This window comes from Mauremys reevesii, linkage group 1, assembly GCF_016161935.1.
Source record: "Mauremys reevesii isolate NIE-2019 linkage group 1, ASM1616193v1, whole genome shotgun sequence".
Classification (NCBI taxonomy): Eukaryota; Metazoa; Chordata; order Testudines; family Geoemydidae; genus Mauremys; species Mauremys reevesii.
In genome coordinates, this window is record NC_052623.1 from 45,128,260 (window position 1) to 45,149,866 (window position 21,607).

General features: G+C 48.6%; 1 protein-coding gene across 1 annotated transcript; it reads left to right on the top strand.

Annotated features, from left to right (window-relative positions):
* Nucleotides 1–732: 732 nt before the first annotated feature.
* IL17D (interleukin 17D) lies at nt 733–21,111 on the top strand. Its single transcript, XM_039527364.1, has 3 exons — nt 733–965; nt 1,492–1,790; nt 20,674–21,111. The coding sequence occupies exons 1-3, from the start codon at nt 951–953 to the stop codon at nt 20,990–20,992; spliced, it is 633 nt and encodes a 210-aa protein (XP_039383298.1). The 5' UTR covers nt 733–950; the 3' UTR covers nt 20,993–21,111.
* Nucleotides 21,112–21,607: the final 496 nt, after the last annotated feature.

Here is a 21,607-nt window from a genome sequence, read left to right on the forward strand (position 1 = left end):
CATGTTCCCTATTCAAGCATTAGAATCAGGGCCGGCTCCAGACCCCAGCGTGCCAAGCGCGCGCTTGGGGCGGCATTTTGCCGGGAGGGCAGCAGCCGGCTCCGGCGGACCTTCCGCAGTCATGCCTGTGGGAGGTCCACCGGAGCCGCAGGACCAGTGGACCTCCGGCAGGCATGACTGCGGAGGGTCCGCTGGTACCGCGGCTTTGGTGGACCTCCCGCAGGCATGACTGCGGAGGGTTCGCTGGTCCCGCGGCTCGGGTGGACCTCCCACAGGCACGCCAGGGGATGCTCCACTGGAGCCGCGGGACCAGCAGAACCTCCGCAGTCATGCCTGTCAGAGGTCCCCCAGAGCCGCGGGACCGGCGACCGCCAGAGCGCGTCCCACGGAGCGCCGCCCTGCTTGGGGCGGCGGGATTCCTAGAGCCGCCCCTGATTAGAATTTGCAGGTTAGGGCCCAAAATATGGCGGGATCCAGCAGATCCAGGTGCCAGATCTGGGTTTTTGCAGTGCTCATGCTCCGGATGCAGCGGGATGCGGGTTTGGGAGCATCAGGGGCAACTAAGCCCCGTCTATTTTGACGGTACAGGGGCTTGGCTTTTGACACTGGCAACATCTGGCAGGATCCAGGTAGATCCAGCTGTTCCCTTCTCCTGGCACTGCTCAGTGCAGCGTCCTTGGGTGCTTGCCATATTCGGACACGGACTCATTGACCCTCCTCACCCCTCCCCCTACGCCGGGACAGGCGAGCTCGAGGCTTTGAAAATTAGCCTCTGCTGTGAGCGTCTAAAATGTTCTTGGCACCCGGGGCCCGGGGCGCTGCAGCGAGCCGCGGGGCACTTGTCCAACATTCGCTCCAGCTCCTCCACCGAGCGAGTCCGGGTCTCTAACACCCCGGCGCTGTCATCGGCGAGCTCCCGCGGCCAGGCTCGCCTGAGCGCCAGTCCCACCATGCTGCAAGGCCAGGTAAGGGCGGGGGGAGACAACGGGTCGGCTCCGTTATACGATGCCAGGGGGAGCAGACGACCGGGCAGACACTTGTGGTTCTCTGTCTTGCGATCATCTCCACCACCACCCACCCACACACACACACACAATGTTTTGCCAGCTGATGCCTTGGGGCTCGTTCCCGTTTGGCGCGGGCAGATTCAGAGCCAGAGTTGCTGGGGGGGGGGCAGTAAAAGCTGCAGCGCTACAGATCAGATGCGTTTCCAAACGGCTGGGATGAGCTGGAACCGGCAGGGGGATTTGGAGGCAGACCCCGCCTGCCCCAGCCCGGGGAGCGGAGCTGCGCTCCCGGTCGGTGCCAGGGGAGCGGAGAGCTCTGTGCGGTGGGGGCTCGGCTAGGAAAGCTCAGAGCTCTGCGGGCTGGAGCAGCGAGGGGTGCGCTGGATGCGGGGACAGAGAAGTGCCCCCAACTCCCACGAATCGCCCCGCCCCCCATCCCTTTGTGGGATAACAGCAAAGCCTCCTTTCTCGCGGTGTTGTTTAGGGCTGGGTGCTGCTGGCAGCGCTTCTCCTCGCTGGGCTGGGTCACTCCACATCCGAGGCCTTCAAGGTGAACAGGCGCCCCGTGCGGACTCGAACCTGCGCCGACCGGCCGGAGGAGCTGCTGGAACAGCTGTACGGGAGGCTCACCGCGGGCATGCTCAGCGCCTTCCACCACACCTTGCAGCTGGAACCGCTGGAGAAAGACCATAACGTGAGCTGTCCGGCAGGGGGCAGAGCAGCCAGTGAGAAAAAGTACCGCCTCCCTATCAACCTGCACAGCGTCTCCCCCTGGTCTTACAGGTGACTAGAGCCCTTATTTACTTTGCTACACTCGGAAGGGTGGCACAAGCCAAGTGTGGGAATTATGGGGCCACCACTGCCATTGTCTTCTTCACAGGCTGAGTTTCTTGTCACATCAGAGCTGTTCCCCTGGCACAGGGCACAACAAAGGCAGATAGGAAGGCTGGAATCAAGACAGGATGTCAGATATGCAGGTGGTCAGACTAGATGATCATAACGGTCCCTTGTGGGCTTAAAATCTATGCCTCTGAAAACCTGAGATCCCTTAATTAACATGCATAAATGTTTCTGTAACTGTGTGGCATGATTCTACTTTTCATGTGAGGACCTAGCTCCATTCAGACCAGCCTCCTGGAACAGAAATGTGGGGTGGAAACATGACTCGATTACCTAAGATTTCACTGAAAATAAATAAAAGAAATCCAACCCAAGGTAAAGTTAAACATTTAGAAGGCATTTGGCCTTTAGCAGAAAAAATAAACTATGACGAAAGCAGGAGCAGAACACCAACAATGGTGGGAACCATTAATATTTTAGATGATTTCCTCAAAGAGAGATATTACTGTACACTTAAAAAGAATCTGTTACTAAATAAAGAAAAGCTACCATATACAGTTGTACTCTAAATGGTGAACTTAGGCCTTGTCTACACTAGTTATGTAACTGAAGTCAATGTAACTTAGATTGACTACACCGCACTATGTCGGCGGGAGACACTCCCCTGTTGACACAGCTTCGGCCTCTCAGGAGGTGGATTACTGAAATCAACAGGAGAGCACTCTCCCATCGACTTATCGCATCTTCACCAGACCTGCTAAATTCACGCCGCTGCATCGATTAGTGGAGAAAAACCCTCAGTATCAGCAATAACATGGGGCTTCATGCTTGACTTTCAAGATCCTCCGTACCATATCTGAAACTCAGAAATAAAAAGGTGTTTTTCCTGATTGCTGGCCCTGAAGACAGCCTGGAATCTGAAAGTTAAGCTGAAATTTAGGTCCATGTTGTCTTCTGTGTAGATTGCTCCTGTGTAGGGGTTGATAATGCTATCTGATTCTTCCTTTTGGGGCAGCCACTCTCACTCTGACAGAAGGGGTTTTCCCACTGAAACTCAGCGATTTTGAGAAATCCAGAAAAGATCAGGATGAGGAGGCAGGAACCCCTGTGCTTTCACAATGCCTTGATTTAGGTCAGAAACCCGCATGGGGTTATGGGTGATAATCCTATTGAGTAACAAAGATATTTTACAAAAACTAGTAGTGAAAGTGTGTGTGTGGACACAGCATAGCCATGAGATCCATGGATTTCATAGCAGTTAGTGTCCTTAAGCCAGACCACTGTCCTGGGATCTAAAAGGCATCCAAGTGCAACGTGTGCCATGTCTACAGTTATGATGTTCCAAGGAGGTACCTTCACATTCCCCACTGAAAAGGGGTTGGCTCCTCTCTCTCAGGATGCCAGGCCACACATAAGCAAAATAAAATGAGTTTTTTAAAACATTGAAAACAAGCTATGATCCTGCCCCCTGTACTTCTCTGGGCATTGTGCCTGAAGGAGGAATGGAGGACTGGGTCCTTTATTTTCAGTCTTATAAAAGGAGATTGTGAACAATAGAGAGTTAAAAACAAGCCCAAACCCAAAAGAACTTGTATTTCTCTTTAAATTTCATACATGCTCCTGTTATGATGCCCTGAGTGAAGGACAAAGTCACAGTCGGGCAGCAGGCTTGAAGATAAAAATACCACCTCATTAGGGATCTCCAATAAATATTTACTTTGTGGCATGTTCCCTGCTTGTTTTTAGCTCAAAAAATAATCTCATGTGAGATAAAAACAGTTCATTTGCTCAATGAGGCCTTTATAGACAAACTAATATATTTAGGAATATTACATTTTCTTGTAAACATTGAGGATTTTTTTTATAGCTACATAAAAATATGCACGGAAACCCCAAATATGTTGAAATGCTGAGAATAGCACATACCAATAACTTAACTAACTCGCACCCATTTGTTCTGCCATATGTTGGTCCTCTCAGGATGTTGTTGTACCTGGGATAACAACAAAGCAAGGCCTCAATTCTGCCATCATATCTGTGTGGATAGACTTCTTTGAGTTCAGTGGAGCTCAGCACCGTCTGTTCACCCAGCACCAATCACAGGAATGGGGCCAGTCTTAGGAAAAGGGGGATCATAGAGCCATAAATCCACTGCTCTCTCCGCCAGACATCTCAGACTGTGCCAATCAGACAGCCCCACCCTCTCTCTAGCCATTCAAGTAACCCGGCCTAGACTTTTAATATTTATTTACAGTATTATATTCCTGTGTCACCCAGGAGCCCCAGTCAGGGGCCAGGACCCCACTATGCTAGGCACTGTACAAAGACACTCCCTGCCCCCAAGAGTTTACAAGCTATTCTTGGTATAAGACAAGAGACTACAGCTGGATACAGTCAGACAGGGAGCACAAGGAAACGGTGAGACAGTATTGGCTGGCTAGTGAGAGAGGGAGTGATCTCTGCATGTGATTGGCGTCACACTTTTTGACAGCGTCATGGCAAAGGAGAATTTTGAAGAGGGTTTTGAAGGAAGACAAAGAGGTGGCTTTCGGGAGCTTCTCCCAACCTTGAGGGGCAGCTTGGGAGAAAGTGTTGAACAACAGAGAAGCCCCCCATGTTTTATAAGAACTGTCTTTTTATTTTTAGTTTAAATTTTCAGTTGGAGCTCAGAATGAAGGCAAAAGAATGTTTGAAAGTAATACGTGATTGGAGGGGAATCCTGGGTCTGTGCTGCAAACTACTGGCCCCCTGATGCAGAGACCTAGCAGTCACCGCCTAAAAATAGATCTAGTTGGCAGGAAAATTTGCCTGATATTCAGTCTTTTATTAGATCATTACTATAATGGGGGTCCAGGAACCGTAAGATAAACAATAAAAATGTAAAAGCAGCAAAGCGTCCTGTGGCACCTTATAGACTAACAGACGTATTGGAGCATGAGCTTTCGTGGGTGAATACCCACTTCGTCGGATGCATGAAAGCTCATGCTCCAATACGTCTGTTAGTCTATAAGGTGCCACAGGACTCTTTGCTGCTTTTACAGATCCAGACTAACACGGCTCCCCCTCAGATAATAAAAATGTATTATCTTATTTAAGACATGTATTCTCTTATCCTCTACTGTCTATGGTACTGTAAATTCTTAATGTCAACCTATGATTTCATAGACGTCTGAGGCCAGAAGGGATTATTAGCTCATCTAGTCTGGCCTTCTGTGTATATCAGGCCATAGAATTTAACCCCGTAATGCCTGAATCCAGCCTGTAACTGTTTGAGCAACAGCGTATCTTTTAAAAGGATATGCAGTCTCGATTTAAAGATTTCAAGCGATGGAGAATCCACCACATCCCTGGGTAAGTTGTTGCAGTGGTTAACTAGCTTCACAAGTGCCACCCTAAATATTTCCTCTCCCTCCTTGATATTTTTCATTCTTTGAGTCATTGTAGAGCAGGGGCAGGCAAACTACAGCAAGCTGTTTTAAGCTGGCCCGCGAGCTGCACCAATGGCTCGACTCTGCTCCAGCACTCTGGCCAGGGCACTGGGTTAGAGGCCAGACCATGTGGCTCCTGGAAGCCAGCATGGCCCTGCTTCAGCTCCTATGCATGCCAATGGGAGCTGCGGGGGCAGCGCCTGCGGATGGGGCAGTGTGCAGAGCCGGAGAAGGGACATGCCACTGCTTCCAGAGCCGCTTGAGGGGCCGCTCTGAGCCTGCACCCCCTGAGCCTCTCCCCATGCCCCCGCCCTGATCCCCCTCCTGCTCTCCAAACCCCTCGATCCCAACCCAGAGCACCCTCCTGCACCCTAAACCCTAAACCGCTCATCTCCAGCCCTACCCCATAGACTGCACCCCCAGCCAGAACCTACACCCCTTCCTGCACCCCCACCCCAGCCCTGATCCCCCCCCCTCCAAACCCCTTGGTCCCAGCCCCGAACACCCTCCTAAACCTCAAACCCCTCATCCCCAGCCCTACCCAGAGCCCGCACCCCGTCACACACATCCCTCACCACCACCACCACCCCCACCCCAGCCCGGAGCCTCCTCCAGCACTCTGAACTCCTCATTTCTGGCCCCACCCCGGAGCCCACACCCCCCAGCCAGAGCCCAATTTTCTGAGCATTCAAGGCCCACCATACAATTTCTAGTCTCCAATGTGGCCCTTGGGCCAAAAAGTTTGCCCACCCCTGTTGTAGATAATGATCATACCCACTTTAGCAGCCTCTTAGCCTGGCTTCTTTCTAACTTTCCTTGCAAGCCCTGCCCACCACCAATCTGATCATCATTTGTTGCTCTGTTCTGAATTTCCGCTAAGTTGCCAGTGTTTTTCTGGTGGCAGGGTGCCCTGAAGTGAGTGTAGCGTTCAAGGTATGATCACACTGGCGCTGCATGCAGAGGGATTGTCCCTTCCCCTACTCTATGACATGATACCACTGAACATGCAGTCTAAAAACGCTCAGATTATGCCACAAACACACTGTTATCCTGACATCTAGCAGCCTTAGTGCTCTCCAGTTTTCTCTCTGCCATTCAAGAGCTACATTATAGATTTTTTTTTCCTTTCAGGGTGCATTAGCTTAGTTTTTCCCAAACTTATGTTTCTGCCCCTGATTTTAATCTGTCTAGGATCTTTGGTATTATTTCTCTGTCTTCATTTGACATTTGCAACAGCTCCCAGTGCAGCAGCATCTGCAGATTTCATTATCATTAACATCCTGTTTATACCCCCATCATTAATTCTATCCCCCATCATTAATAATGAAGAGGTTGTCAGTCCAGGCCTAGCGCCAAGCCCTGCAGTACCTCCCAAGGCACCTGCCCCCAGCTCAGCACACTGCCATTTATCACTGCTCCTTATTTAATCTCTCAGTTCACATGACAGCATTCCAAGCCAAACCACCTGGGATTTGTCATATAAGAGTTCCTGAGAAAGAATCAAATGCTGCCCTGAAATCCTAGTGTCTGACACTCACCTACCACATCCCCTCATCCAAGTGTGTAATTCTATATCCATCTACACAGATATATTTTCAAAGCAATCAACTTAGGCTGTAAGGATGCATGCACGATCCATCTGCAGCCTCTTCCCTTGTCTTTATTCTGCATTTATTACTCTTTCCTATCCTTTGGTCCTTCATTTGCTTATACAAACATCAAGACTTACATCATTTTTGGCTTGCTACCCCTCCAAAACACACGAGTTGCCATATGGATCAGACCATAGGCCCATCTGGTCCAGGATCTCGCTGCTGGCAGTACCTAACCAGTGGTGCTTCAGGGGGGAGGTTGTTGGAGAGGGGATGCATAAAGTACATCTGCCTAATATTGAAATCCCATCCTGCTGGCCAAAGAAGATCAGTATACGACCTGTCGCATGAAATTTAATTACCCATATCACTGTTACTCTGCAGAGCTATAAAGAGCCAGTGAACTGAAATCACTAAATTAAAGTCAATGGGAATTGAGCGTGCTCAGGATTTCACTGGATTTGCTGAGCACTTCACAAGACGGGGCCCAGAATTATCCATGCTTTTTAAAATGCTGCCAACCGCAAGAGCTCCTGTGAACAGTGAGCCCTGCAGGTTGCCTATGCTCTGGATGGTCATATGTCTACTCAAGGGCTGCTCTTCCTTTCTAAGGATATTACATGAATATGCATTGGGGTCAACTGACATCTGCTTTTAGGAGTAGCTGGCAAGGCCTGTGCTTCTTGGTCATTGCTCAAGTTTAGCACTGCTTCAGTAACGTTGGTACTAGTGCTTGGTTTGCCACCTGCGGAGTGCTGCTTGCCCTGAACAGGAGGGACTGCACTCACTGAAAGTAAGAGAAGCCCCACACACTAAACTTGTATCAACAGACACATGATCAGCTTTCTTCATGTGAGCAGAGCCACTCAACACGAGTAAAGTTTCACACAACTAAATGTTTGCAGGATCTGATCTTCAATCTAGGAATCGTGGTATATCTTGGTCCCCCTGACATCCAGGGCAAAACTTCCACCCAATAGTTACTTGTGGGTGCATGAGGCATTCCACTAAGGCAGGTGTATTAATCAGATTTTGTATATAAATAGTGTAATAATCATTTATAGCTGATTGGTAGGAATGTATTCAAGTCCCTCCAAAAATCCATTTCTCCCTGAGTCCCACAATAAGTGGCTAGATACATTACACAAAAATAACCATGAAGTCCCTCTCACCTCCAGATTCCCCAGTATAGCCTCTTCTATGTCTGTCTCTTAGGACCCAATCCTGCATCAGGATCAGCTTCTGCAGCCCCCAGGCCTGGGAGAAAGTGTCCTCACTAGTGGATCCTGAAGTAGGTTTGAGGCCTTAGACGCCTTTATTTTTGTGTTCTGTACAATATTAGGCTCATTATCATTGCTAATTAAATAATCACCATCTCCTTTTTACAACATACGTCAGGTTATTACTTCAGCAGTGGGTTACATAGTAAGATATACCCTAAGATGAATACATTAACAAACATCTCAAAAATTTCCTAAACAGGAGCTAAATTGATGGGTTCCTCTTGGCCATCCTATTCCCCCGCTGAGTCCTGCTGAATAACACTTAGTACAACAAAATATTTAAGGTTGGAGTCAGATGGAATTTTGCTACAGCAGCACCAATTGTGATTTGATCTCCTCTTGGCGTCTTCTGCTTCCCGCTTTCCATACAGAGAAGGTGATGAATATCCTTTACTTTTTAACACCCTCTTCTTCATACACTTATTATAATCTAATGTTTAGTCATCTCTCTCCCAAGTGATAATGGGTTTTGTTAGTGTGTTTGTTTTGTTTTTTACAAATGATTTTTCTCTCTAGAAAATGCCAGTTTTAGTGCTCACGTATTTAAAATTCTAGTAAAGAATTACAGGAGGAAATCCATCTTCATCTTTGCTAACTCAGGTTCAGGCTGGCTTAAAAAAATGTAGTGCTTAAAAAAAATTATACAAGGGAAGGGATTTTTCTTGAGAGTAAACTTCCATTGACTTTTTCAAGCACCATATCCAGGACATTTTACAGAGTTCAGCATTATTGTATGATACAGTGAAATAGCACAGAGGTGCAGCAGAACACAAATCTGCTATTAATCAGATCCTTACTTTAATGCATCTGTGTAATGATCAGCTAGACCTTATCAGAGTTCTAGAATGCAGAGCATCCTCCCATTACTGAACATTCTGAACAATTTACAGGATGGAGATTTCAATGGTGCTAGTTTTGTTATGGAGAGGTACCTACTTCTCTACTGGAGGTGTTGCTAGGGTTCTTTAGTTAATTCACTTTACACTTAATTTGTTTTACATATATATATTGGGCAATTGACTGCTGGTGTGAATGGACACACTGACACTGACTTTGCAATTCAGCGGGGTTGCAGGTGCTCATCCCAGCACTGAATCTGACCAAGTGCATGTAAAGCGCTCGGAAATTGTAAAGTGCAATATAAGAGATAAAGTATGATTATGAAGATCACCTACAGGCACAGCACTATAGGACAACCAAATCTTTAGACAAGTCAATGCTTTTCAAGTGTTGCCGCTTCTGACAAAGTGGCCTTTCAAAGTTTGGACTCCTACTAAGCAAACAGAAGAAAGTTTGCTTTTCATTGGGAGCTCTCAAAGCACTCAACAGGGTCACAAGAAAGAGCAAAGCCAAAAACTAGTCACATTTCACCAGCCGCTTCAGTTCAGTAGTGAATTTAACTTTATTTAGAACAAACATTAAACACAGCATCTGTGTACAGCTGACTGCCAGGAGATCATTTCGGTATGTTTGGACTACTGTCTAAAGGCCAGTTAGCATTGACCACCAATAACACAGTGATTACATGGTCACATCTTTAGTCACATGTGGGAAAGCGTTCATGCGAAATTAGAGCATGCCCCAACCTATTCAGTACTGATACTTCTTATAAACAAATAAAACATTTTTAGTCCTTTTCTAGGAAAAGAAACAAGTATGTTATGAATTGCAATCCTACATTCCTACGTGAACATTCAGGTTCTACACGTGAATACAGGAACAGGTGTGCAGTGGCACAGATTGTATGAAAGGAAGACATTAAAGCTGACAGACTTTTCATGACAGCAGCCCTGGTCATCTCTGAGCAATTCAAACCAAAGGAGGCAAAGCACAGAAAGACAATGAGGCTTTAGAGTAAAGGTTTCCTATTAAGATTTGGGCTGAAGCCTCAAAAGCTTGGATCCAGATTCAAAGTTCAGGGACATTTGGGTCCAGAGTTTAGCTTCAGCCTATTTTATGGAGAGAAACCAGCTGTGAAGTTCTGGTCTGGCTCCAAAACCTTTCCAGAGTTTGGATCCAGGCTTTGGCTCAGAATCAGCTCAGATTTCTTCCATTCCTTTTATTACTATGGAGCTAAGGTAGCAACCCCACAGTTCAGATTGTAAAACACTTTCCATACAACACCCATTTTGATCCAATCTATCTTTCCCAAGTGCCCTTCCCCCACACCATGAAATTGAGAGTATATACCCCTCTGCTTAGAGGATATTTTGGGGGAAAGTTCAGGGTGGATCACTGAAGGTAAAAAACAACTAAAAACACATATCTTTGCATGGGGCAAGAAGCCTCTATTAGCCAGTGAAGAAGTGGGGAGGAGGGATAGCTCAGTGGTTTGAGCATTGGCCTGCTAAATCCAGGGTTGTGAGCTCAATCCTTGAGGGAACTAGTTGGGGTTGGTCCTGCTTTAAGCAAGGGGTTGGACTAGATGATCTCCTGAGGTCCCTTCCAACCCTGATATTCTATGAAGTGCTTTCATAGGGTCCAATAACAGCCTAAATCAAGTGGCAGAGAAATTACTGGTCACAGCTCAAGGTGAGGGTTTTACATATATCAATGTAAGAGATGACAATTATTCATCATCCCCATTTTGCTGGCCCCAAATCTTTTTATTTCATGGTGATCTGACTTGTGGCAATCTTGAAACACACAGATATTACCCAGAGAAAGAGAGCAGGCATAGTGGAGAAAGAGGAAGGTTGCAAAAGGCCTGTAACATTGTTGACATTTGAGTTTAAAGGAATTTATGTTCTGTGGGAAAAGCCAACACTTAAGAGACAACAACATACCATATGGTATAACCCAAACTATGCATCGATTGCCAAATTTTACCTTATTATGGGGCTGGTGAAATCAGTTGTGTTTCTGACTGAGGGGGATCCCTACAGTCTACCCACAACAGCATGCTCCTTAAAATAAAGATACACCAACAGGCTGGGGCTTTTATATCTGGGAAGTGGGTGTGACCCTTGACCCTAGGTCTGTGGTATTCTGGGAAATGTAGTTCAGGAAACCAATGTGAAGTCCAGCATGTCAGCTTACAACTAGTTAATTTAGCAAATGTAAGGAGGTAATGAGTTACCTGATTAGTTTGCATCACACATGAGTAAATGTCTTCATTCTTTTCAATGAAGAGGGAAATTTTAACTCTCTTATAGGAACACAGGAGTTGCCAGACTGGATCAGATTTGTGGTCCATCTAGTTTTGCACCCTGTTTCCAACGGTGGCCAGCGTCTGGTATTTCAGACAAAGGGACAAGAACCCCAGAGTAAGCAGGTGTAAGGTAACCTGACCTCCATGAAGGTCTAATCATGATCCCTTTTAGTTAGAGATTGGCTTAAATACTGAAGCATGAGATTTTACCTCCCTTCCAATATTCTATTTTTACCATTAACTATTATAACTGGATATTCTTATTATCTGAATAAACATCCTACCCGTTTTTGACTCTTCCTACGTTCTTATTCATAGATTCATAAATTCCAAGGCCAGAAGGGACCATTGCGATTATCTAGTCTGACCTTCTGTATAATAAAGGTCATAGAACTTCCCAAAATGATTCTGAGCTCAGATCTTTTAGAAAACATCCAATCTTGATTTAAAAATTGTCAGTAAAAATCCACCATGACCCTTGGTAAATTGTTCCAATGATTAATTACTCTCATAGTTGAAAATGTGTGCCTTATTTCCAGTCTGAACTGGGCTAGCTTCAACTTCCAGCCACTGGATTGTGTTAAAGCTTTCTCTGCTAGATTGAGGAGCCCATCATCACATATTTGTTCCCCCTGTAGATACTTACAGACTAATCACGTTATGCCTTCACCTTTTCTTTGTGATTGGGTATGTCTACACTGCCAAAGTTACAGCACCAGCAGTTACAGCGCCGCTCAGAGAGAGCTGAAGGGGAAACCACTGTTGTGTGTCAGCTGCCTGCACAATAGCATTTTCATACTTGTGGCACTTGCAACAGTATTTAGAGCAGTGCACTCTGGGCAGCTATCCCACAGTGCACCTCTTTCTCTTTTTCGCTTCTGCTAAGAATTGTAGAAAGGCGGAGGGGGGTCGCGTGATGCATTGCTTCGCATCTCAGCAATCCTTGTGCGTCCATCAGCATTTGGCGCCATCTTTCAATGGTTTGTGTACTGCGCGCTCTGCCTCTTCGGTCTGCAGAAATGGATCCCGCACTGTTGACCAATATGCTGCTCACTCTGACTAACACGTCACAAGTGGCAGTGGAGTTAGTCCTTAAACTACGAAGGCAAGAGGAGTGTGACATTGATCTCTCCACGTGTAGTAGTTACAACACGAGATTGCTTGTGGCATTCACAGAGGTGCTGACCACAGTGGAACGCCACTTTTGGGCTCAGGAAATAAGCACTGAGTGGTGGGATCACATCATCATGCACGTCTGGGATGACGAGCAGTGGCTGCAGAACTTTCGGATGAGGAAAGCGACATTCATAGGACTGTCTGATGAGCTCACCCCCAGCCCTGCGGCGCAAGGACATGACAATGAGAGCTTCCCTGTCACTGGAGAATCGCGTGGCAATTGCACTGTGGAAGCTGGCTACTCCAGACTGCTACCGATCGGTCACTAACCAGTTCGGAGTGGGAAAGTCTACCCATTGGACTTGTGTTGATGAAAGTGTTCAGGGCCATTAATTGCATCTTGCTCCAAAAGACCGTGACTCTGGGCAATGTGCATGACATTGTGGATGGCTTTGCACAAATGGGCTTCCCTAACTGCAGAGGGGCAGTAGATGGCATGCATATTCCAATTCTGGCACCAGACCACCTAGCCATCGAGTACATTAATCAGAAGGGGTATTTCTCAATGGTTCTCCAAGTACTTGTGGATTACCGTGAGTGTTTCACAGACATTAACACAGGGTGGTGTGGAAAGGTGCATGATGCACGCATCTCTCGGAACCCTGGCCTGTTCGGGAAGCTGCAAGCAGGGACTTTATTCCCGGACCAGAAGATCACCGTAGGAGAAGTCGAAATGCCCATTGTGATCCTGGGAAACCCTGCCTACCCCTTAATGCCGTGGCTTATGAAGCCATACATGGGGCACCTTGACAGCAGCAAGGCACGGTTCAACAACAGACTGAGCAAGTGGAGAATGACTGTTGAGTGTGCGTTTGGCTGTTTAAAGGCCCGCTGGTGCTGCCTGTATGGAAGGCTGGACCTGGCCAATGACAATATTCCTATGCTTATAGCCGTGTGCTGTATGCTCCATAATAGTTGTGAAGGGAAGGGTGAAAGCTTCACTCAGGGCTGCACCACAGAGGCTCAGGACTTGAAGGCTGAGTTTGAACAGCCAGAGACCAGGGCTATTAGAGGGGCACAGCGCAGGGCCATAAGGATCAGGGATGCCTTGAGGCAGAATTTAAAGCTGAAAGACACTAATAGCGTATGTTTGTAATGCTAGGAGGCGATTGTGATTAGTGCAGACGATGCGCTATGAATGTTTAAGAAAATTACCTGTTGCTTTGCAGGGATGTTTGCTTTCAATTAATGGAATAAAGATTGCTTTCAAACCAAAACAATTCTTTTATTAAAAACCAACAATCAGAGGAGAGAGCCAAACAAAAAAACACATCAGCACTGAGGGGAAGGGGGAAGGGAGGGTCTCAGGAAGAGGTGGGGTCCTGGGACAGTTAAAGATTTGTGTATGTCCAGGTATCATATCCAACCGTCTCCTTTGGAGTACAGTGCAGCAGGTACTGTACTTCAGCAGGGCTAAACTGTAGAGGGACAGGTGTTGAGTGCAGTGGGTACTGGGAGTCCGCAGGGCTGGACTGTGACGGGGGAGGAGTGGAATGCAGCAGAGCCAGGAGGTTGATATGTGTGTTGGTGGTGTCTGGAAGGCGCATGGAAAAGAGGTTTGCAACACCGACTGGGAGGGGAGGGCAGGCGTGGAGCTGCTCGGTTTGCAGTGCTAGAATCTCCTGGACCATGTCCTCTTGGAGCTCCATAACATTTAAGAGCCACTCCATGGCTGCATTCTGGCGCACTGCATTCTCCTTTTGGCAGGGCCGCCCGGGGTGGGGCAAGAGGGGCAATTTGCCCCAGGCCCTGGGCCCAGTAGGGGCCCCCACGAGAGTTTTTTGGGGCCCCTGGAGCAGGGTCCTTCACTCGCTCTGGGGGCCTCGGAAAACTCTCGTGGGGCCCGGGCCCCTGGAGCTTCTTCGCTTCCGGACTTCGCTGGCCGGGGGTCCTTCCGCTCCGGGACAGAAGGACCCCCCGCCGCCGAATTACCGCCGAAGCGGGACCCGCCGCTGGGTCTTCGGCGGTAATTCGGCAGCAGGGGGGGGTCCTTCCATTCCGGGACCCGCCGCCGAAGTGCCCCGAAGACCCGCGGTGGGGGCTGCACTTCAGCGGCGGGTCCCGCTTTGGTGGTAATTCGGCGGCGGGGGGTCCCCACCGTGGGTCTTTGGGGCACTTTGGCGGTGGGGCCTGGAATGGAAGGACCCCCCCCCGCCACCGACTTACCACTGAAGCGGGGGCCCCCCCGCCGCCGAAGACCCCGGTCCCCCGGAATCCTCTGGGCGGCCCTGCCTTTTGGTCCCTCTTCTCGCTGTCCTACCACTCCTTCAATTCTTGTTTTTCGGCCGCGGAATGCATCATGATATCACAAAGAAAGTCCTCTTTAGTTCTTCATGGCCACTTTCTAATTCTGCTCAGCCATTCAGCTGGCGATAACAAAGAGGGAGGCTGGGCTCCCACGGTCATATCTATGAAGCCAAAAATGCAACATTTTGCAGGAGCAGTATTGTTTGCAACACAGAGACCATTGATTCGGTGATTTAATACATTGTTACTAACTGGCTGGCCCCAGGCAAGCACACATGAGCCACAAACCCTCCAAAATGGTGAGCAACAGCAGGTGCAGGTGAAATCAGTGTTCCAGGACTGTACTGTACACTGGGCATGTGGCTCTAGGGTAGAGCTAGCACTGTGGGGGGAGGCCTTATAATCATTTATTTCCCCACATTTTCCACAGGCTGTATTCATTATGGAAGATATCTCACTGCTGAGAGTGAGCAGGGAATCAAGGGAGTATCTGCTTCAAGACTGTGGCTTCCGCCCTGGACCTTATGCGGCGCGCCTGTGTGCAGCAATAGTTGCCGCACCCCCTGCCCTCCCACCCCAAGACGGCAGAGTGGTGTGGGAAGGTTAGCTTAATGGGGCAAGAAACAAAGCAGCTCTGCCAAAGAACCTGCAGCAGCGCATTGCCCAGTATCTCCATGAGAGTTTCATGGAGATCTCAGATTCCCGCGAACTGAGAGAGTCAATCAACGCTCAGACTAGGCATGTGGTGGTAGGCACATCATTCAGACACAAGCCTGCTTTCTGCAACCCTCCTGCCCCCAACAACTCACTTCAGCAATTCCCAAAATCAAAGCAACTTACCAGGAGCCTCCTCTGCTATTTGCGATTCGCCAAGCTCCGACAGCTGTGACTGGCTAGCCTCCCCCAGGATAGAGAAGAGCTCCTGGCTGCATGCATCTCTGACCTCCGAGTCTTCCTCTGCCTCTGGGTCCCGCTCCCACTCCACATCCGCATCCAAGATTTCCTCCTCCTGGCTTGGTCCACTCTCAACTGACACATGAGCCACGGAAGTAGCTACAATGGCCTTCACATTTGAGGTGGGGTTGCCATTGAGTAGCGCATCTAGCTCTTTGTAGAACCGGCAGCTCGTGAACGCAGCACAGGAGCGGCGGTTTCCTCCTGTGCCTTGTGGTAGGCGTTCCGCAGCTCCTTCACTTTGACCCTGCATTGCAGTGTGTCCCGGTCATGACCCCTTTCTGTCATACATCATGAAATCTGACCATAGCACTCATAATTCCTACGGCTAGAGTGCAGCTGGAACTGGGCAGCCTCCTCTCCCCAAATGCTGATGAGGTCCAGCACCTCGGAATTGCTCCAAGTGGGAGATTGCCTGGTGCATGGAGCAGGCATGGTCACCTAGAAAGATGCGCTGAGACCACCGCACACATTACCAAGAAAACAGGAAGGGGACTGTAGCGGGGTGGTTACCCTGGTCCAGCCCCAAAGGGGTTAAAACAGCCCTGGGAAAGGGCTGCTTCTGGGAGCCAATAGGGTAGGCTGATTGGGGGAAGCAGCCACAGCTGGGGCCATGCCCCAGTCAGGCCACAGCTGGCCCTCAAAAAAGGGCTGTGAGCCAGAGGCTGAAAAAAGACTCTCTCTCTCTCGCTGGAGAGAGCAGGACTGGGCTGCCTGGGAGAAAAGGGCACCTGGAGTGGAGCAGGGCTGGGGGAAGGCCAGAGGAGCTGGGGAGCTCCAGCCTGGCAACTCCCCAGGCTGAGGCCTTGCTGAAGGCCCAAAGCAGGTACTGGGGTTGCAGAGGTGCAGCCCAGCGTAGGCAAAGGCAGCACATCCAACCCCCCCCACCACCACTGATGATGAGTGGTTTATAGACTGCAGTCTGCCCCAGTGAGTGGGGGGCTAAATGGAGACTGGCAGTAGCCCCTGAGACAAGGTGGGATAGAGGGTTGGGGGTTCCCCTGGGAGAGGAGACCCAGAGACTGCGGGGGTACTGCAGAGGGCAGAACCCCGAGGGAAGGGGCACTGAGGTCCGGGAGAGACACAGGGGCCAGCAGCAAGCGGGACATCGGCCAGCAGATGGCACTCCAGAGCTGGAGAGCTAATTCCCAGGACGACCAGCAGGAGGCGCCGAACTGGTGAGTCTTCACATTGCTACAGGGACTTTCAAAATTCCCAAGGAATTTAAAGGGCGGGGCTCACAGTTGGTCACCTGAGGGCAGGGTAGTAGAGTCCAAGAGACCAATGGCCAGAGAGGCAAGAACAGGCATTGTGGGACACCTCCCGGAGGCCAGTCACAGTGGGTATCTTCACTGGCACCGCAGCACTGTAGCCCCGGTGCAGAAAGCTGTACGCCTCTCGTCGGGGTGGATTGTTACAATGCTGTAACTGCAGTTTCTGCTCATTCAGTGGCTGGCAGTGTGTACACCTCAGGCGTTACACCACAGAAAGCTGCTTTACTGCGCAGAAACTTGCCAGTGTAGACAAGGTCTAAGGCAGGGGTAGGCAACCTATGGCACAGGTGCCGAAGGCGGCACGCGAGCTGGTTTTCAGTGGCACTCGCATTGCCCAGGTCCTGGCCAAAATGTAGAGTTCAGGGGGGGGGCTCTACATTTTAATTTAATTTTAAATGAAGCTTCTTAAACATTTAAAAAACCTTATTTACAACAATCATTTAGTTATATATTATAGACTTATAGAAAGAGACTTTCTAAAAATGTTAAAATGTATTACTGGCACGCGAAACCTTAAATTAGAGTGAATAAATGAAGACTAGGCACAGCACTTCTGAAAGGTTGCCGACCTCTGGTCTAAGGCATGTTTTCTAATCCTCTAATCATTCTTGTGGATCTTCTCTGAACCCTCTCCAATTTATCAATGTCCTTCTTGAATGATGGGCACCAAAACTGCAGATAGTATTTCAGCAGCAGTTGGACCAGTGCCAAATATAGAGATAAAATAACCTCCCTCCTCTTAATCAAGAGTCCCCTGTTCATGCATCCCAGGGTCAAATTAGCTCTTTTGGCCACAGTGTAACACTGGGAGCTCATGTACAGCTGATTATCCACCATGACCCTCAAGTCTTTTTCAGAGTCACAAGTCAGACCTATGAGGAAAGATTGGAAAAATTGGGTTTTTGTGTAGTCTGGAGAAGAGAAGACTGAGCGGGGGACATGATAACAGTTCTCAAGTACATAAAAGGTTGTTACAAGGAGGAGGGAGAAAAATTGTTCTTAACCTGAGGATAGGACAAGAAGCAATGGGCTTAAATTGCAGCAAGGGCAGTTTAGGTTGGACATTAGGAAAAAAATTCCTAACTGTCAGGGTGGTTAAGCACTGGAATAAGTTGCCTAGGGAGCAAGGCCGGCTCCAGACACCAGTGTAGGAAGCAGGTGCTTGGGGCAGCCAATTCAAAGGGGAGGCACTCCGTCCAGTATCGGGGCGGCACGTTCAAGTCTTCGGCAGCAATTCGACGATGGGTCCTTCATTCCCTCTCTTCCTCTTTGAGCTGCCGCCGAATTGCTGCTGAAGAGGAAGCGAGGGAGGACCTACTGCCGAAGAAGCGGTGCAATTTAGCTGCCGCCGAAGTGCTGCCGCTCTTCATCTTTTTTTTTTTTCTTTTTTTTTTGCCGTTTGGGGCAGCAGAAAAGCTGGAGCCGGCCCTGCTAGGGAGGTTGTGGAATCTCCATCAATGGGGATTTTTAAGAGCAGGTTAGACAAACACCTGTCAGGGATGGTCTAGATAATACTTAGTCCTGCCATGAGGCAGGGGCTGGACTAGATGACCTCTCGAGGTCCCGTCCAGTTCTATGATTTTGTGATTTCCCCCATCCTGTAATCATTGCCTACCTTCTTTATTGCTAGAGGGATACATTCACACTTAGCCATATTAGAACACATCTCGTTTCCTTGCCGCCAGTTTACCAAGCAATCCAGATGGCTCTGAATCAGTGACTTGTCCTCTTCATTATTTATCACTCTCCCAATTTTTGTGTCACCTGCAAACTTTATTAGTGATGATTTTTTTGTTTTCTTGGTCTTAATAACATCCTGTAACAATGAGTTCCACAGTCTAATTCTGCATATTCATTTTCCTTTTAGATGAGGGATGAGTAAGGACCTCTGATAAAACAGTCTAAGCCAACTCAGCAGAGATCAGGTCCTGCCAGAGGGAACAGGGCAAGCACAGAGTCTGACTAGGAGTTCTGGGCTATGGACTTTTCTTATAGTTTAAGTAGTCAGTTCTCCCTGACTCTACAGCTAACCCATCATTGCGTGGCTGATTTCTTGTAGGTGGCAGAGCAGAAGTGGCTCTTGAGGAAGGATTTGGAGGTGAGGGTAGTTGGCCTATGGATTAATCTTTATTTACAAGCTGCCCTCAATCTAACTAACTGAATTTTTTCCTCAGAAAAATTATTCTATGAAAATAATACACAACTGCTACTTCATACAATAGCAGGAGAGGGCAAAAAATAAAACTGGTTTTGCAGTTCACCTCTAAGTGGGCAGTTGGGACTAGAGTCACATAAGGACTTAGGCCACTGCCTATTTAGATGCCACTGACATTCACAAAATGCCTGCTCAGCTGCCAGGTAACGCTGAAGGCACCTAAATCTCCATAATCATCCAACTTTCCACCAGTGGGCAAATCTGCCTAATTCCTGACACTGCCCCAGAGCTAACAAGCTGCTCCATGCCCTGTGCTCATGTCTAAGCCCTGCAGGACTCTCATGCCCCTTCCTATCACACTAGCAGGGCCTGCTGCAGCAGATGTGCTCAGAGCACACCTAACTCACACATTCCCCAGCCAGGGGGCAGCAGCTTGGGAATTTCTGTGGCTGGCTGGCAGGCACATGCCATAAGCTACCCAAGAGCCTGGGATCTCCACTCTGCCTGATTTGGAGCAGGGACTTGACCCCAAGTCTTCCACATCCCTGAAGCAGGGGCGGCTCTAGCAATTTAGCTGCCCCAAGCACGGCGGCATGCCGCAGGGGGCGCTCTGGCGGTCGCCGGTCCCGCGGCTCCAGTGGACCTCCTGCAGACGTGCCTGCGGAGGGTCCGCTGGTCCCGCGGCTCCGGTGGAGCATCTGCAGGCATGCCTGCGAGAGGTCCACTGGAGCCGCCTGCCGCCCTCCCGGCGACAGGCAGAGCGCCCCCCGCGGCATGCCGCCCCAAGCACGCGCTTGGCGCGCTGGGGTCTGGAGCCGGCCCTGCCCTGGAGAGTGCCCTACTCACCAAGCTATTGGGCAGTCTAGGGTGCAGCTTTCACAGTCTCTCCTATTGAAGCTGTTCCCTTTGTATAACTGCTGGGAACAGCTTCATCAGGCACTAGTGAGAGCTAGCATCCCAGAATGCCCCATAGCCGAGTGGTTCGGTCACTCCCCTCCCCTGCAGGAGACCTGGGTTCAAATACCTGCCCCAGCTCAGGCAGAGCAGCAGGCCCCTCACAGCCCAGGTGAGAACCCTAACCACTGGGGGAGGCTCGCTAATTGGTTATGGAAAACAGCTGACCTGGCTAAGGTACCTAACTCCGGGGGAGAGTTCAGCAGTAATAAAGGATCTTTCTACTGCAAAGCTGTGGCTGCAGAAAACCCCCGTGAAAGACAGCCTGAAGCTTTGAACATGTTAGAGTCTCCTGTTGGTGGCCCCCTTACTTTTCTGCTGAGTTCAAGATTCAAAACAGTTCTGTGTCCAACTGTCTCGAGCTGACAGTTTTAGAAACTAAGGCAAGTCAGATCTCTGTGTCCCAGACCCTGATCAGGTCAGTAAGCTGCCCAGCACTTCTTCTTTCCACTTTACAGCTGAGCAGCATGACAGCAATAGCTACAGCTATTCTGCCTGGCAAACCCCCCAACACATTGTATAATGTAATTTGAAGTCAACATTTGTTATAATGTTTTCCAGATGGCTTACATAAAAGCATGAAATGAATATTTATTATTTACTTCCATGCAGAATTTCCTACGATCCCACAAGGTATCCCAAATACATTCCTGAAGCGTACTGTCTGTGCAAGGGCTGTCTCACTGGGATTTACGGCGAGGAGAATTTCCACTTCCGCAGCACCCCAGTGTATATGCCAACCGTCATCTTGCGCCGCACTTCAGCTTGTGCTGGAGGTCGCTACGTGTACACAGAGGATTATGTCACTATCCCTGTGGGGTGCACTTGTGTACCGGAGCAGGAAAAAGAGGCAGACAGTGTCAATTCCAGCATAGATAAGCAAGAAATGAAGTTGTTGGTAAACCAGAACGACAAGCCAGCATCTGAATGAGAAGCATTCAAGGAACCCTGTGTACAACATTGGCTTCAAGTTAATATTTCACTTATTCAGGAGATTATATAGCAATTGGGGGGAAATAATTTTGTCTTTCTAACTACGACTGTTGCAGTTATAAGGGGGGGGGGGGCTGTGGTCAGTAGATCGTTACTCAGCCATGGCAGACAAGACACATCAAGTAAGAAGGATCTTTTCAAAGTTCAGCTTCTTTAAGTTTGTATTGTTTAGAGTTAAACACAATTTTATTCTATCCTTGCTTATTTTGGATGAATTTTTAGAAGGGGCTATAACCATGTAACATGCCAGCTACTTTCATAACCAACTACTGGTTGCAATTACTTTACAATAATTTTATATTCTGCCTTTTGGTAATTCTATGTAAAAGTCATTTAACTACGGCACATATCCCATGTTAGCAGTAGAAAGGAAGCCAGTAATTCTGATTGCTGGAGTCCTCCTGTTACATTGCAGACTGTAAAACTCCAAGTGATGTTCTGGGCTGCTACAACCATAGCTATTTAGAGCCTACAAAATGGGAAACCTTTGCCATCCAGTATTTTTCAACTGTGTTGAATTGCTAAAATCATTTATATAATAAATAAATAAAAG

Bases quoted from the DNA above. Each gene is read 5' to 3' on its own strand.
- IL17D (XM_039527364.1), top strand. The intron at 1,791-20,673 runs GTGACTAGAGCC...ACTTCCATGCAG, and splicing joins GTCTCCCCCTGGTCTTACAG to AATTTCCTACGATCCCACAA.